The 18,489-nt window shown below is 31.0% G+C and overlaps 1 protein-coding gene across 4 annotated transcripts; it reads left to right on the plus strand.

Moving 5' to 3' along the window:
• The first annotated feature begins 1,541 nt into the window (after window positions 1-1,541).
• On the plus strand, window positions 1,542-17,431 carry LOC116773880 (katanin p60 ATPase-containing subunit A-like 1). Of its 4 annotated transcripts, none has more exons than XM_032666434.2 (10): window positions 1,542-2,057; window positions 10,027-10,132; window positions 12,764-12,884; window positions 13,255-13,406; window positions 13,666-13,821; window positions 14,512-14,633; window positions 14,874-15,053; window positions 15,232-15,390; window positions 15,914-16,137; window positions 16,365-17,431. In XM_032666434.2, the coding sequence occupies exons 1-10, from the start codon at window positions 1,866-1,868 to the stop codon at window positions 16,561-16,563; spliced, it is 1,611 nt and encodes a 536-aa protein (XP_032522325.2). In that variant the 5' UTR covers window positions 1,542-1,865; the 3' UTR covers window positions 16,564-17,431. The 4 variants fall into 4 exon arrangements, with proteins under 4 accessions (XP_032522325.2, XP_032522326.2, XP_032522324.2 ...); XM_032666435.2 differs by having other exon boundaries at window positions 12,767-12,884; XM_032666433.2 differs by having other exon boundaries at window positions 1,543-2,057; window positions 12,758-12,884.
• The last annotated feature ends 1,058 nt before the right edge of the window (window positions 17,432-18,489 follow it).

Raw genomic sequence — 18,489 nt, forward strand, 5'->3', positions numbered from 1 at the left:
ACAATTTGGATATATCTTGTTGTATTTTTAAAACCTTTTTTAAAGTAGTAAAGGCTAGTATCAGTGTGCATTCCTAAAATGAAGGAAGGTTTACTTAAATTCTGTTTTATTTTCATTTTTAAAAATTTAGATCAAAAACTGATATATTGCACAACTCTCAAAAAAGTTAGTCGTTTTTAAAATTGAATATAAAAGTAATTGAAAGACAAGGAAATCAAAATAAAGAAGCGTCTATGAGAATTCTTATTACAGCATCAAATTGGCTATAATTTCAGATGGAATATCAAAATTTAAAGAATTTTAAACATCATTATCAACATAGACGGCAGCGACAAAATTAATTGTTGAATTTTAGTTGAACAGATCTTTCGTAATAATAATAAACGAGGAAATGATATATTAATCGTAATTAGTTTTTTTTTTAATATTTAAATGGGCAGACACATAATTATTTAATTCATAAAAATTTTTGTAAATCATAAAATATATTTTGAAGTTTGAAATTATTGTCACACTTTCTTTAAAATTTGTAAGAATTTTGGTGAATTTTCTTAAAGAGATTGATTTTTTCTTAAAGACATCTCGCATCAATCGCAATGACACTACATTTGGTGGTCAGTTAGTATAAATCGGAACCCGTAAATTTTGCTAAAATTTATCTTTCAGCCCTTGGCAGTGGCGTTTACAGCGAGAGGCTGTTTTTAGAAACGGGTGTGATATACAAAGCCAAGCGGAACCGCTTGCTTCAAACAAATACGAAAAACTTGGTATTCGTCAACCACAATATGCCACTTGTCAATTTTAAGTATTGAATAAAAATAAGTTGTCCATAACCGATTAGCCTTAAGTAAAATAATAAGTTGTTTTTCATTTTCCTACCCGGTATCCTGCCAGATACTGAATGACTACCCAGGATCCTACCATGCATCTATTGGATTATGACTAATATGTCAAATAATTTAACATCTCTCGAACATGTTTTTTTTGGGTAGTTTAAAGTTTTAATTCAAAACCAAAATGCTTAAAATAAAATCTTAAACAAAAAATTGCTATTACCGAAAATTTTAAATTAATAGAAACCTTTATTTATCCTTGAAACAAAAATGATATTAAGTGATAATTAGAAATAAATTACAAGCGATTAATTGATACAAATATGTGTTATGTAATTAATTGCGCTAAAATATGCAATTCAGAAATAATGTTGCACTGGTGTGGACATCAGAAAAATATTCATGCAAAATAAAAAAATAGTATTATTTGTTAGAAAAAATAACATTTGAGTGTAAAATTTATCCTTTGAATTTTTTTTATACCTCAATTCAATATTTTTCTCTCTATCTAGCGATATCTAGACATTACAGATATATTTTTTAACTACTTGCATATTCGTTTTGAAAAAAACTAATAAGATTCCTTTTTATATATGGCTCAAGATTCCAAGACGTTGAATTGATATGAATTTTCCCCTGTCCACGGTTAATGAGTCGTCTTATAAAATGGCAACACTCAATTTTTTCAGATAGCAATTAACAAGTTAGGCGAGTGGCGACTGGTGAGTGGCGACTGGCGAGTGAGTTGGTGATTGAGAAGTGTAATGTGATGTGAACTCCTCTTTAATTGTTTCAAAGAAATAGTTTGTTTTGTGTCACAAATATGAAATCACTTTTAAAATTTCTAGTCGTCATGAGATAATATAATTAACGTAAACATAACAAATAACCTAGTTTTATGTTGAAAAATAATGCAAATAAAATGAATTCGGCGCGGTTTTTGTATGAAAAATGAATAATGCTCTCAGATTGTTGGTCGCACGCGATTCGGTTCGTGAATTGAAAATATATAATTTTTCATAGAATCGTTATATGTACGCAGCGGGAATGACAATAATGGCAGTTTCTGTTGGCGAAATTTGCGAGAATACTAAGTTGGCTAGAGAAATGGCATTAATGGGGAACTATGATTCTGCTCTTGTATACTACGAAGGAACCGTTCAGATGATCCACAGACTTCTCATAACTATAGCTGACCCCACACGAAAGTCTAAGTGGCAGTTGGTAAGTCGAATTTACACACAAACATTATCCTTTATTTTGTTGTATGTTGCTAACCTTGCACATAGTTATTTCCTTATAAGATAACTTAGTTAATTAATACGTAAGGCCACCCACAGAGCTCAGTCACGGTATACTTAGATGGTTTGATGAAAACATTATACAAATAACTTCCTATTTCCAACTGAAACTTCATAAATTTTGATTGTTAATGTATAATATATTCTCTTTAAACTGCAATCATGTTTATTGATTGTATATATATAGGCATTTCACATACAAATTTTAATAAGTAAACAATAATCATATATCATTCTATGAAAATCATAAAACATGTCTTATTTTTATTATCTATATAAAAAATAATCAACAAATATAGAAAATGCTGAAAGATCATTTTTATTTTTATAGAAATTGTTGTTAAAAATCGCCTAGAACAACATCCTTTTGTAATTTAAATTTTACACTATTGACTGTCGTAGTAAAATATGTTTTATGGTTGATTTTAACCTTTGACCTTAACATTATACCTCCTAAAAGTCACTTCGGTAGTTTAAACAGCCAATTATTAGAGAGTTGTAAAGGTCAATGCTTTCAAGTGTCTCAATAATTTCTGAAAAGTTACTTCTTTTTAAATATTCATGTATACAGATCTGAACACAAATTACTTAAAAATAAAATTCCTCAAGATATAATTTACATTTATTTCTCATATAAAAAAATATTTGTTCTGATTCATATGATTTTTTTAAATCATTTCATTATCTTGAACAACATTACTGAAAACAGTGATATCTAAGACATTCTTGTTAGTCATCATGCATGTATTTGTCTGAATTAATGCATCTTTGGACGACTTGGCCACCCCCATGAATAATATAGCCGTATAAACATATAATATAATTTTAAATCATCATAAACCTATATCATACTGAGTATTCCGACAAATGTTTATTTGAACATCTTTTTTCACATTGTTAGTCAAAAAACTGAATGTTTTAATTTAATTATATTTAGATACCATGATGTCATGGTTTACACTCAATTTAGAGGTAATGTTACATAGTACATGATGACCTTCTTGGGAAGATCGGTGCAATAGTTTCCCTTGTCTTCTGCACCAGCACTTTTTGGGGCTTTTTATACCCCAAGGCTTGCCGTTACCTCAAATAAAACATAGAATTAACCGTACTAGAAAATAAATTTAGTTATGATAATTATAATGCCACCTTCATATTTCAATAATGATTGCAAAATTAATGTTTGACATACAATTTCATAATACAAGTTTTTTACTTAGGCCGGCTATAATTACTTATAGTTGCAAATCTTCAACCTGATCGTGGCGGGTTAAAATACTTCACATCAGCTATAGTATAAAGCTATTATAGCTAAAAGATTTTATATTGATTTTTAAACAATACACAATATTTTTTTATTACTAATACAAATTCTACTGCCCCATGTCGGAAGTTAATCTGAAATAGCTAAACAATATTAACACATACTTTAGATAAAAAAGGTTGTATTTAATAAAGGTAACAATGGTACTGCATTTTACTAGATCGTGCAGTTTATCAATTGACGCCATTGATTTACTTTGAGTTTTGATTTGTTTCAGTGTTATTGTTTGTGTAAAATTTTAATAGATTTACGACTTAACTATCGTGGCTGTATACTGAAAGTCAATACATTTTTTTTTTTTTACCTAATTAATTATTAAATATTATAATAACATTTGACGTTCGTTTATTTTTCTAATTCGTTTCGTACACGATTTATTTTATTTTAGCCGTCGTTTCGTTTGATAATGATTAAATTACACTACAGTATCGATTTCTGTCAACCGTTAAAATGCGATTAATTTTAAGTCAATTGGGTCTTGAAAGTAACAAATGCTTCCATCCATTTTACTGGGCCATCCCTAATCGCATTAGGTATGTACATACAATCAGATTAACTTTTATATTTTGATTTTCGTATATAAAGACTCTTTGGCCATTTGGACGAATACATTTTTTTAAATCTGTGCTGTCTGTATTACTAGTAACATAGTTCTTTGTTGTATTATTTAATAACTAATTATTATTCTACTGCGAACAAATGTAAAACAATAAATCTTTGAAGTCAAAGAACATAATATCGTCTTTTCTAAATCTTTTCTAATGTGTTGTGATGACGTCACTATCAGTCCGACCTTCTGAGTTGTGTCGAGATTAGATACGCTAATATCTGTTTGAACAGACTTTAGGGCTTATGACGTAATCACAGTTCTACATTGTTCTGCAAATGAAGACGATATGTCATAAGTACAAATAGGTTAAAACACTTCTTTTGCTATATGCAAGAAAATATACAATTATTTCAGTGATTTTACAAGAAAAAATATTTGTATTATATTATTAAGAGCTAGTTATGAAATATCAATAGTTTATTTATATGCAACAGAGCTTAAATATTCAATATAGTTATAACAGTGTAATTTTATATCGAAGGTTAAACAGCGAAGTCCTTGATCTACGGAGTTATCTCATTACTCATCTTCGAGGAGTTGACCATGTATGTAATGACATAACTTATGTTATGATCATTACATATATGTATATAAATGTACAATTTACCTGTTGTTTATTGGAATTTGTAATAAATTAATAATATATTTATGTTTGTAGGAGCTTCGTCATAGTAACAATCGTGGCTATTTCATTTAATGTATCTATCGATCTGTGATCTCACCATGGAGATATATAATTCATAAAATTTTATAAGATTTGATTATAATTAAGATAATTTGAATTGAAAGACGAATATACAATGTGGACATTCAGCTTAGAATTTTTTTTGTTTTTTTCTTCTTCTTAACGATGTTTATTTTAAAAAGTATTGGTTAGTCCATGTATAGTTTGTGTCGTTTCTTAGTCTAAGCTATAATATCTTGTGTTTATGAAGCTTTGTTAGTCCCTGTCTCAGTAAACTCTAACGATTTCTACCATTTTTATTTCCTGTGTTCAAAGATTACGAACTAATCCCAGTCGCCCACGTAAACTATTAAGATACATTATTGAACTTTACTTATAAATGCTGAATTCAACTTTTACTTAGCAACAACTAACCAGTTCACCGTCTACCCACATTTTGAACAACATTCTAACAAAACGCTTTTCATAAATGTATTAATTAAATAATTTTTGAGCCTGTTTATTACACTTATATTTCACATTGTTTAATTTCAGCAAATTTAGTCTTAATTAATTATAATTCTCTTTGATATAAATAAGGCTGAAGGTCTGACATGACGGTTTAATTTTCTGCGTTTGTATGAAAATATATGCACAATAGGAAGTTATACGTAAATCAGTTCTGCCACCGTCCTTGTAGTAATGTTGACTCACGATATTTTTTCTCTTAAAGAAACCTCACAATACAATTTTACACATGAATGACTTTACTGTAACGTGAAACGAGACACTAAAACCTTTTCGGTTGTTAGCCTTTTTATGTGGTTGTCCAAAGAGAATTATTGCTGTTTTACATCAATAACTATTTAAAAAAAAAGTCGTTGTGACGAGTCTAGCGAGTAAACTGGTCTAAAATTAAAAAATAACTTTGATATACAAGAAAGGAATTGTCGTTTGACTTGCTCATGAGAAATGGGAGGCTGGTACTGGATTAAAGATCGTGACCGTAATAGTTTGAGTTTTTATTATTGAGAAACTTAAGATTGAAAATGATTTTATCGTCTCTTTTTACTTCTGAGAAACTATAATAAGTTAATTGTTTAAGTAAAAAATTAAGTGGTTTCATTTATAATATAAAGTCTTATAGTTTTTCATAGAGTATTGTCTATGTTTCTTTTCGTCTTTGCTAAGAGAGCGGAGTATATGCTGGGAACAAAATGTTATTGAAATTAAACGTATAACCTTATTTATATTCTTAACGAGGTATGCTATTTCCCTAGACTCTAGAGTATTGACTTTCTAAATAATGACCGGGAAGGTGTTCAGTAAACAATCCCCAGGTTGTTCATAGAAAGTTTACATTTTAGTCGTTCACTCACTTTGATATATCATTCTTAAGTCTTTCCGTTTCTTGGACGTACTTATTTTTTTTTTATTTGCATAATATCTCTACCCACAACCGTCTTACTTGATTAAACAATAACTAATTCCATGTACTGACGAATGCTTTATAGTTTTCTTTACAGCTATGTACGTATAATTGTCGTGTGTGTGATTTCGTTCTTAAATTGTTGCTTTGAAATTTTAAGTTAAAAAGATTTATATTGAAGTCAAAGCTATATTGGGATAATGCTATTTGTTATTTCGTTATATGATATGTTCTTTGTTATAATTTGACATTCAGCGGAAGCACAGACGTGACCGTGATATTGTGTATTTCTATTTGTTTTTGTGTTGAAATGGCATTTCCTGAGAGGAAACTGATGACATGTTATAAATATAAAGAAAAGTTACAAAGGTCCGACAAAAATAAACTTTTATTTCACGTCTGTATGTTTACCATAAGTTGTTACAAACAGCACACAAACCGTTTTCCGTTCGTCATTAAATGACTTATACGATAACAGTTATGTGCGAAGATTTATGAATGAAATATTTTTAAGGCTAAGTAGGCACTGTAGAGGGCAAACTAGGGCTAGGCCTGTCTGTCCCATTATTTATTATAGTTTTCAAAGTGTATTATAGTGAAAGTATTAATTCCTTTTTTTTTTCTGATATAAAAAAATTGTCAGACATTCTTTATATTTAGATTCTTAATACAATAAATAGCACGCGCAATATGTAAACAATATATGGGAGGGGTAAGAAAAAAATAAAGGTATGATGTTTTATAGTAATTAATGCGCAGTTGTCTAAAAATACGCAATGCGTTTCCTTAGAGTTCAACAACCTCTAGCCATTAACGGTATGAATGATCGATTCCAAATAACTTTTTGAAGTTCATTATTAAAGTGTCATTGGACATTTATTCATAGAATACATTTGAAGAAGATCATTACGTTATTAGGTGTTGCGTGTGTTTTCCTTACGTCCCGTCCCTTTTTTAATTATTTGAGGATGTGTAGTGTTGCTCACGCGAAAATTACAGAGCGATTATCGATCAAACTAACAATAATATACATATATATATATAGTATTTGTGTATGTTTTTTGATTAAGACGACCTTAAACAGACAGTTTTATACATGCTAATGTTAAAAGATTTGTAAATGAAATTAAACATAATTATTTCAAGGGATTAAAGAGGACGAACGGACGAAACCTTGTTGTTTGTAATGTTCAGTTATTTGTTTTTATAAAATTGAACCATCGTAGTTATAGGCGCAGAGAAAAGATCCGTCTTAGACGTGACGAAGACACGTTACAATGGTTTGGTTTAGTTAAATGAGAATGTCTACATCATTCATAATAACTTATAACATTTTAAACTATGTATTCTATACAAAACAATCGCTCCATACAATACATATTTTGTACACCGTAATATAATTAATTTATTATATATCAACAAAATTTATTCTGTTATGTAGTGAAAATAAATTAGTTCGTCAATGTTCGTAGTATTTACGTGTTTAGTGAAGAAATCTAATCAAAAATCAATATCCCCTTAAAAGAGATTAATATGTCATTATGTTTCTCACAATGTAAAAAATATAGTTAATGTGTTGCTTAACGCTTTCGTATTTGTTATACGTGTCAAGATGACAGTTTTTCATACATACATTGTCTAATTTTATAGTATTAACATAAGTCGTTGATTGAGAAACGTGAAACGCTTAGTACGCGAAACGCTTTGTTATCTCGCTGAAACTTCGAGTAAGCATTTTCTTTACTTATAGATTGAGGAACATGATTCCTAATTATCAGCGTCCGTTTATAATTCAAACGACTTGTGAAAGATTAAAATATTTTAATTAAACGTTTAAAAGAATATTCTTTTTTACTATTGATTTTAAATAGTTGAGATACAATAAAAAATACTCGATAATTCTTTATATTAGTCTTCAATGAATCAATAGTAGTAAACAATAAAGAGGGTTCAGAGTCCCGTCCATTGCTACATTACGATCATTTAAAAAAGATATACATTTATGATAGGTTCGAGTACGTTTTTGTATATGTTTTATAAAGCCCTGACGGAAGTTCGGCTATTTTTATAAAATTCAATAATATTCTATAAGATAAATATAATAAAATAATATAATAGCTTTGAATGTAACTCAGTGTGATTATAATAATGTTGATATGAATAACTGAAATGTCCTATCAAAATATATTTAGTTAGTTTTGAAATTAAAGATTATAACCTACAGTGAGGATAATAGGATGGTATGGCTCACTTTCCTATTTCCTCAGCTAAGGGTTAAAGGTCAGCTAATATAATTTGGTGGCTGGATTGACGCCAAACATTCGTTCTATTGTCGCCCACGTACGATTAAGTACTGGTATCATTGCACTGTCCGCGGTCGTTGAACTCGCATAATTAATGTCAATGCGTGACAGTTTTGAGGGTACATCACACACATAAACATTATAAACACACACACTGACATAATTGTACAATGTTTTTTACCCTTACTTTATAAACGTATTTTCTGTGAGTGTTACTAGATATTAATATATAATGAGAAAAATATATATAAGTATTTCAATAATAAGTATAGTATATTATATATTAGTATCTATATCTAAGACTTTGTTTGAACTGATTTTCTTAATTAACATCTAAGTTGTACCTCTGTAAGATCTATCAAATTGTCAGCAGATTTGAACCGGAACGTGTCATTTCTAAAACAATGTGGGTAGTTTTAACGGCCGCCTACTGAACAGAACTCGGTCAAGGCGTTGGAATTAATTTGTCGTGCTTTTTTTTATCAATAGCTCTGTGTGGGAATATTTCCCTTGTTATATTAAGTTTCGCTTCTGTATACGTCACTGCTGATGGCCGGAGCATTGTCTTTTGAAGCGCTTTCTAAGAAATGTTCATCGAATTCCCGTAACTGCTCGTAATAATTGCCGTATGAATGAACCGTTCTGTGATATGAGCTGTTGTGTTTTTTATGGGAGCGTTGCTCTAGGAAGCTATTAAACCTCATGAAGGTGTATGGTCGCCGAACGATTTCATGGTATTTACTTTATTTTTTTTTTAAACACTAACACATACATGGTGATTATATATTTTTTTATTAACACTTAAGGCTACCCTGTTTAAAATTTGTTAGTGAACCTTGACACGAATTTGACACGTCTCGTGAGTTAGTTTTCTTGTATAATAACGTTTATAGCACGTACTTACAGAATTTATTTACGTCATATTAGAGTTATAAGGGTATGTATATGTATATTATTATTTATATCAAAAAATAATACTCATTTCTTACTTTTATAAAAGACATTTAACGGGAGCACTAACCAACAGTTTGACTTTTTATACTTAATATTAGTCTAAGATTATTTTTTTTGCTGACTATATTTGTTTTAGTCTTGTGGCACAAAACTTTTGGAAAAGTTTCCGATCTGAAAAGCTATTATGTTTAACAAAAAAGTACTTTACTCAAAACGCAAAAGATTTTGAACATACTTTTTGACTTCTAAATCGCTTTAACGTCTTTAGGTAAAGTTTATTTTTTCATTCTTGTCGTAATATAATTAGGTACGTACGTAAACTTTTCGTTTGACCTTTAAATAATACAATTAATATGCTACTAAGTTGTACTTTTGATGTAGGTCAGACAAAGGTCACACCTTAAACAACATTTAATTCATTATAAAATATTTAAGACAAAGAAGTTAATCCCAAAATTTTAAAGTTAATGTTTTGATTTTTATTAAAGAAATCTAAAGTACAGTTGGTTTACGATTGTTTTTTTTTTAATTTGTTTGTAATAGTTATATTGATTCTTCTGATACGTCTAATAATAACTTTCGTTTCTGATGTATGTTTGTTGTTCCAGGTCCAGAAACAGATGGCCAGGGAATACGAACAACTGAAAGCGACGGTAGCAACCTTACAGATGTTCCAGCATGAGGGTGAAAAAGCGATCACGCCATTAACCAGCAGTGAGTACTATATAATGTACATTACATTTAAAATATATATAAATAAGTACTGTAAAAGTTTTCTTCTAAAAACTAATTTTCAACCGTAATAGTGGTGTTAAAAATGAGAAAAATCAGAAGCACAAACAAAATAATGTTAATGAACCCTACGATAATATCTCCCACTATATTTGCGCTTGGATCTATTTTCTAAGCAGACAGTTTGATTAGCTGAAACCAATTAATTCTTATATTCGGAAGAAAGATATCGCTCAAAATGTTGTTATAATAGATATATTAAGAGTTAAATTTCTATGACAAAAAAAAACGAAAGAATATTGATACGATATGATACTACTTACTTACTTATAATAGTTTTTTTGTAACTAAAAAATATTTCATACAATTGCCCTGTCTGCTGTAGTATCGGATAGGCTTTTTCTCTACAGAGTCATCAAAATCCCATGCAGTCACACGGGACTTCAAACATCGATACATATTCACTTGATCACTGATGAGATGTACATTAAAGATATGCTACTACGATCACATATACTGTACATATAAAGTATTGTACTGGCAACACTTTGGACTATTGTTCTGCGAAACACGAGCCTTCTACATCGCGATTGTGTCCCATTCATACATTACATTGATTTGTTGACGTCTGTATCGCAATTAGTGCGATTTAGGTCGGGCCATTAGTGACGTCACGGAAATAATATTAAAATATGTACTACGATTATTGTCGTTAAAAAAGAATATTTAGAGTTATATAAATAAAATATGAAGTGAAAATTTTTATTGGAGTGTAAAATTTATGTCCGTAGTCTTTCACGGTTGAATTTATAAACCAGTTTAGATGAAATTCGGTAAGGCGGCAGATAGGGCTTGAGAGAAAGGTAGGCTTTGTAGCGAGGTACGTGGAATAAAAGGCGATGCGGCCGAAAAGTTGGACAAAAACGAGCATTAAGTATACGAACTTGAATATGATACGTGTTTTTTTCAGTACAAATAAAATGTTTGTAAATATAATGAAAATGTATTGTATGAGATGTGATTAATGAAATCGTTTTTCATATAAACAGTACGTAGATGGTAGATAAAGGATAATAAGTCCTACGTTAGCGAAGAAAATACGCAATGCAGATAAAAACGTGCATACAATGAAAAACATATAATGCAAGTAATTTATTAATTAATATTCTAATGAAAAAATCTATTATCTAGAATGAAAACGTCCTGAAGCCTCAGTAAATTTTAAACAGATCATGTTTACTAAAAAATAGTTTAAAAAGCACTTACTGTTTTATAGCAAAAGGTCTAATTTCACACAACAATATATAATAATGAATACATACTTATATTTACATACATTTATAAATTCACTGTTCTCATAACAATCGTTTTACAAAGGGTTTAATAATTTTCATCTTTACTCTTAGAATGATCCGACGGAAGGTCTCTGTTAGTAATCGTCCGTTGGGATCTGATAAAACTACTTTCCAATCTGCATGTCTCGCTAACAACTTTTATATATGTCATCGTAATTTATACCGTATCATCATAACAATAAAGACCGTTTTAAATAACTCCCTGGCTACCATACTTGACATACAAGTTTGCTCTCTATAGCGCTGTAAAACCATCGACGCGTCCACAACCTCCTATTGTGGATGTAGTCTAAGATAAGTAGATAGGTACGAATTGTAAGGAATCTGTTTTGTACGTATACAGAGTCGAATGTCGTAAATTATTATTTTGAATTTTATATCAATAACATAGTTAAGATAATGAGATCTAAGATTTTCGCGAGTATTCATTTAAATGAAACTAGTATTATTCGGATTTACTACGCGAATTTTATTATTTAAAAACTAGTTAAAATAAATCTGAACTAATTAATAATTTACTCAATCTAACAAATATATTTAAGCTTCAATAATATAAAAGATAGCTTCAATAATATATATATATATATAATTTTGATTTGCGGACGTACGTACGTTTCTCTGCGGATATTCGTTGCGGTAATTTTCCACACCAATCCGTACTACAGACTCCAGACTTACAGTTATAACAATTCAGATAATAACAGCTCCACATGCTTTTAAAATACAATCGTTTTTTTTTTATCACAAAATAATAATAAAAAAAAACTTAACATACAGCCATAAATTACTCTGTCTGTGCTTAAAATGGGATAAGGAAAAATGTTTTAGATCTTTGAAAGCATTTCAGAATGTCCAGTGGAGTCCACTGAGTCATCTGATGTTTTGTACTCGGATAAATTAAATAGTTCCAAGAACAGTCTAGCTTACTGGAGTGTAATTATCGCCCGGCCATGGGAATACCATTGTAATGAAATTTCTCAGAGCTTTTTTAATGGCTACAAAAATGAGACTAGAGCTATCATAGTAATTATTTTTTTTGTGCAGTTTAAATCGTTATTTTATACATACGTTACCAGCTCGGAAACTTAATGGCTACAACGTTATCCGCATACATGTTACACACACATATAACCCATGGGACTATAGACAATAGATCCCCGCGTGCTAATGTTCCGGAACAATACTACTCATACACCCTGCTTATGATTTATAATGATATAACGACGTAAGTAAAAGATGCTCATCCGTCCAGCGTTAGAAGACCTGCCCACCCGCGACCAGATGTGGGCACCGGCGCCTCACGAGATAGATCCCGACATCTGGCCGCCCCCGCCGGACAGAGATCCCGCCTGGCCATCGCCCACCAGTGTTGAACACAAGTCAGTTCAAATTATTTTATTATTTTTCATGTGTAAATTCTCGATGAATATTTCACTGCCTCTCCAAATACACTGCAGGTTGTAGATCGTAGTTAAAAAATTAAAGATTTATACAAAAAAAAAATCACATCTTCATTCATTACTTGCAAGAAGACTGTCTAAGTTGTTCAACTATTGTAATAGTTTTTATTATCCATGACACTATTAGTTGCTGCGACTGAACAGATAACAATTAAAATGATAAACGAGAATCAGCCAACAGGAATGCCGCAAGAGATTAATTTTTATTAATAACATAAACAATTAGCAGTTGAAATAAAACTCGTATCTGTGGTAGATTATATTCAGGGATCCATTTATTGTTGTTCAGAGGCCCACCGACTATGAAATCAGCGAGGAACAATCCAAGGAACGCCAGGACGAATGATAAGAAGACGCCGGCTGGACGGGTGGCGACCACATCACACAGGAAGACCTCGGACGTCAGGAACCCCAAATTAAACACTAATAAAACACACAGCGGTAAGGAATACGATTAACATTACTAACTAATTTATAGAGCAATTTTATCTGACTTAGCCTATAGAGACGTAAGGTATGCATCGAACAAAAAAGAATTGTCTTCACACAATGTGACTAGGAAGCAGATAATTTATATTCTAGGTGTGGCTTTATGACACTGATATAACGATTTGTAATGTGTTTGAGATTAGTTACATTCGATAATGATTCAGATAATTCAATGTTTCATGTTCATGATGCATGGTCATAACGTTCCCAGCCAAGACGAAAGAGCAATCGAACAAGGATCACAGTACAAAGGACAAGCAGGATAGGGACAATAACAACGGAGACACGGACGAAGAGAAACACAAGGAGGACGAGAGGAGGTTCGAGCCGCCGTCAGCTGCCGACGGGGATCTGGTGGATATGCTGGGTAAGACTGACATGGGGCAGAGACAGAGGGTGAGGGAATGTAGGGAAGGGGGGGGGGGCAGGTACAGAACAATCAAAGATAATGATGTAATTAAATATTGGTAAAAAGAAATACTGATTGGGAGACAGAGTGGGGTAAGATAGGAGGGGGGAGGGGATAAAAAAAAGTGGTTTACAAATAAAAGCGCCATCCTCGTCATTCACAACATATCTTAATTTAATAAATGTCAATTTTATTCTATAAAATGTTATGTCTTATTCAAATTTCACTCACATATTGTATTTAAACAGCCTAAATGTCTTTGACTTGTAACAGTGTTTCAATTGTGTTAACCACCAGCGGGGGCGGGTGCGTGGAGTCACGAAAGAGTACCGTTACAACATTTACATACAAGGAAAATATTAATGAATAATGTGCAAAGGATATATAATCAGTTATAGTACTTGTGTTAGTCCTCCCTCTCAGAATATTAATAGTTTTTTATATATATATATATATAAAATCTAGAAATTTTCTATAATGAATGATTAAGTGTAATAAATCAGCATCATTTGAACAAATAAAAAAAATTGTTATATAATAAAGTATAAGCATTATACATACATACAACTAAATTGAATGTTAATATATGTCACAGATGAGAGATGTGTCATACGCATGGCAATATTATAATGTTATTTTTAATTTCAGAACGTGATATAGTACAAAAGAATCCCAACATCCGATGGGATGACATTGCTGACTTGGCCGAGGCCAAGAGGCTGTTGGAGGAGGCTGTGGTCTTACCAATGTGGATGCCGGACTTCTTTAAGGTTTATTTCAAATACTAGCAATGATAATATGATATACTGATGTCTAAGATGTTTGCCAGTACTCATATAAATAAAACTATAATATTAAAAGTACATACCAGCGCTTAGGTTACTTCCCAGCAACCGTGATAACGGGCAGACGAGACGATAAAGTCGCTAGTGTGTAGCTTTAAAATAATGAAAAACGTGTACAAACATATGTTCATATTTCACTATTTATTTGTTTATGTTTAACTCCAGGGTATCCGTCGTCCGTGGAAGGGTGTTCTGATGGTGGGTCCGCCTGGCACGGGGAAGACGATGCTCGCTAAGGCCGTGGCCACGGAGTGTGGAACGACATTCTTCAACGTGTCCAGCTCGACGCTCACATCCAAATACCGAGGGGAATCCGAGAAGTTGGTGCGACTACTGTTCGAAATGGTTGGTTAATATTAGGAAGAACTGTATTTTCAAAAATTCTTTCATACAAAAAAACCCAAGGAAACTCACTCTTTGTTTCATCTCGTATCATAAAAAACGATTATTCTTTTTAACAGTACTTGTTAGATCTCAGTTGTAAAACATATTTCTTTACACAATGTATGTTCGTCTTCCCCAGGCTCGTTTCTACGCTCCCAGTACTATCTTCATAGACGAGATCGATTCCCTGTGTTCCCGCCGCGGGTCAGACAGTGAACACGAGGCCTCCAGGCGAGTGAAGTCAGAACTGTTGGTGCAGATGGATGGCCTCGGCTCAGCCACGGACGAGCCGGCTAAGGTCCATTACAACATAAACACTTGACTAACCAGTTAATAGATTCTGTAGAATATAGCTGACAGAATAATTATTCACTAACCGACAGATACCTTTATACAATTTAAAATCAGCCAAATGCTTACTTGATTTCAAAATACGAATCTAAAATATTTTATATATAATATATATGTACTTATTTTCCTACAATCCAAAGCATCGTTTGAATTCCTAATTCAAATAAGTGGTGTGGACTCAATTGCTTAAAGATCTTATGAAAACGTAGAAGCCTTGAAAACGTTTTGAAGCTCTGATCTTATTGCATATTAACATTAGTACAATAAAAAAAATATTTTAAAATTTCTAAAAAGCTACTGGCGTTGTTTAATTAAATCAAATTACAAAACGAAATGTAAACATCGTAAATTGCTATTAAGTTACTGATGTAAACTAAATATTTATATACTAAATATTTATTCTTATATTAAGTATATATTAACCCTCATAATAACGTATGTTATATATTATCAGATTGTTATCTTTCCAGGTGGTGATGGTGCTAGCTGCTACAAACTTCCCTTGGGACATTGACGAAGCGTTACGGCGAAGGCTTGAAAAACGAATCTACATACCGCTGCCAACGCAAGAGGGTCGAGAGGCGTTACTGCAGATTAACCTTAGAGAGGTCAAAGTTGACCCCGAGGTAGACCTGCGACTTATAGCAAAAAAACTTGACGGATACTCTGGAGCTGATATAACTAATGTCTGCAGGTTAGATAGACGTTACCTTTACACCGTATGTAAAGAATTATGAAAATAACATTAAAACTCAGAATGAAATCTATGTTGGATACAAGAAAATTATATATAATCTTGTTATTGGTACACCAAAATAGTAAAAACAAAAATCAAATGCAGACAGAATAGTGTACTATGCGACATGCAGCTAAAAATAAATACTATATGGTAAAGTTTAAACTAAACCTGTTCTGTTTCAGAGATGCCTCAATGATGTCCATGCGACGGAAAATAGCTGGCTTGAAACCGGAGCAGATAAAACAACTTGCCAAGGAAGAACTAGACCTGCCCGTTACGAGGCAGGATTTCTTAGAAGCACTGTCGAAATGCAATAAATCAGTGTCCAAAGGTGACATACAGAAATACCTCACCTGGATGGCAGAGTTTGGATCCTCCTGATTGATGTAGAAACATCACAAGACTATAGAGTGAAACTGAACTCTGTGTCAGACACATAAAATAAATTTGCGTGGACTATAAATAGACTTAATTGCAGTATTAGAAAAGTATTTTGTGTAGCATAAACGGTTTCTAACACATTGATACATTCCCATTGGACGAAGTAATGTAAATAGATCTCAAGTGAGCTTTCAGAATAAGTATTCTGTAGTATATGTGTACAGTTAAGCACAAACTCTAAATTGTTATGGGGTGTTTAATGACTGAACAAAACAAGCTATGTCCACAAAAATCTGTCATCACAGTTTGTCAGTAAATTTATATTGATGTGAATACCTTAATCTCTGTACTTAAATTAGGTTATTATGAGATTTTTTATAGTTTAGAATAATTTTATGCCATAACTAATTTATATGTATTTTGATATATTTTATAATTTTCCAATACCCAAAATGTTATGTTAATCTAAAATATTAATTAATACCCTTGATGGATTGCAATCACTCGCTCAATTATATTTTATTATGGTTTCGAGGAAAGTTATTTGCTCATTTAAGATTTTAAAAACGAATTGTTTGAATGAAATCCCTAATTATTCCTCTTTTTTTAAAGTCATCAATTTAATATGGTTCTGAATGTTGGCAATGACTGTTTTATTCCATCATGAATGATTTGTTACTGCCATATTAACAAGTAGTAACAACTTACGACAAATGCTTGTGAAAAAATTTGTTATAAAATTATGGTAAATTGGTGATATTAATGTTATTAAAATTAAAGCCTTGAAAAAAAAAATTAAAGAAAATATTTTTGCATCCGTGTTAACAATACTTTCTATGTACAACAAAATATAAACAATTTTAAAACACTTTTTGTTTTATTCCTTTAAAATTATTAATACTATACTCAACATCGGAAAATTGCAATATGGTCACCCATTAAATTTGTCCAACTAAAACCAAACCAGACTTGCATCATTTAAGGAATTGCATTATTTGAGGAACTATAATAGTAAATTCAAAATTGTTTCTTTTCTATATTTCCCAATATACTTATTTTTAAAAGGAAAAAAAAACAAAGGCGCCACTGTAGTAATCATTCAGTCCGCCGTGATATGGGACATAGTCTTCTAATTTCATTAGTACAAGCCAATTTAAAGCTTAAATTTTTTGGCAATTATAGGCAACCTTATTGTGACCCTTTAATGCGATCGACATAGGCACTTCTATATATATATAGAAAATTATTATCTAATCTGAAATAAAATCCAAGACACGATTTTACTAGATATTTAACTGTGAGATTTTGAAATTTTAAACAAAAATTTGTTCAATAGAATAATGACACTTTTGAAATAAGAATTATTTTAAAACATTTTTAAAATAAAGATGGTCTTTTAAATTCTCACACATTAGCCGCTGATAAAAATATAAAAGAGTAATTACTCATAAATTTTTCGTTAATAAGGAATTTTAACATATTTCTTGTAAATTGAAAAAAAATTTAAAACGTCAGCATAAAAGAAGTTTTGAAAAATTCTCCTGAAATTGACCCAATATTCAAAAAGAAGCCGTTATTTTAAATATGCCCGTAATAAAACTGATTAAAAAAAATCTATAAAATATATATAAAATACTATATATTTTTAACTTTAAGAAAAATCTTTTGAAGTCATTATTTTATCTATTTTTATTTTTGTCATGTCTTAACGTTGGCAATACAGTTTATACATTTAGAAAATACAACCTTATTAACAATTTACACCACATTTTTGTATAAATATATTTTATATTTATTGATTTTTTAAATATTGTTAGATTAATAAATTCATTTGTGCATTCTGCTGTTTAATATAATAATGTATAATTGATTTAAGGTTATTTTTTGAAGAATGAACATAGCTACGAATGTCTTGGCGCCAGCGGA

The sequence above is a fragment of the Danaus plexippus genome, chromosome 20, assembly GCF_018135715.1.
Source record: "Danaus plexippus chromosome 20, MEX_DaPlex, whole genome shotgun sequence".
Taxonomy (NCBI): domain Eukaryota; kingdom Metazoa; phylum Arthropoda; class Insecta; order Lepidoptera; family Nymphalidae; genus Danaus; species Danaus plexippus.

Bases quoted from the DNA above. Each gene is read 5' to 3' on its own strand.
- LOC116773880 (XM_032666433.2), top strand. From the start codon at position 1,866: ATGTACGCAGCGGGAATGACAATAATGGCAGTTTCTGTTGGCGAAATT. The intron at 13,822-14,511 runs GTAAGACTGACA...TTTTAATTTCAG, and splicing joins GGATCTGGTGGATATGCTGG to AACGTGATATAGTACAAAAG. The intron at 15,054-15,231 runs GTTGGTTAATAT...CGTCTTCCCCAG, and splicing joins TGCGACTACTGTTCGAAATG to GCTCGTTTCTACGCTCCCAG.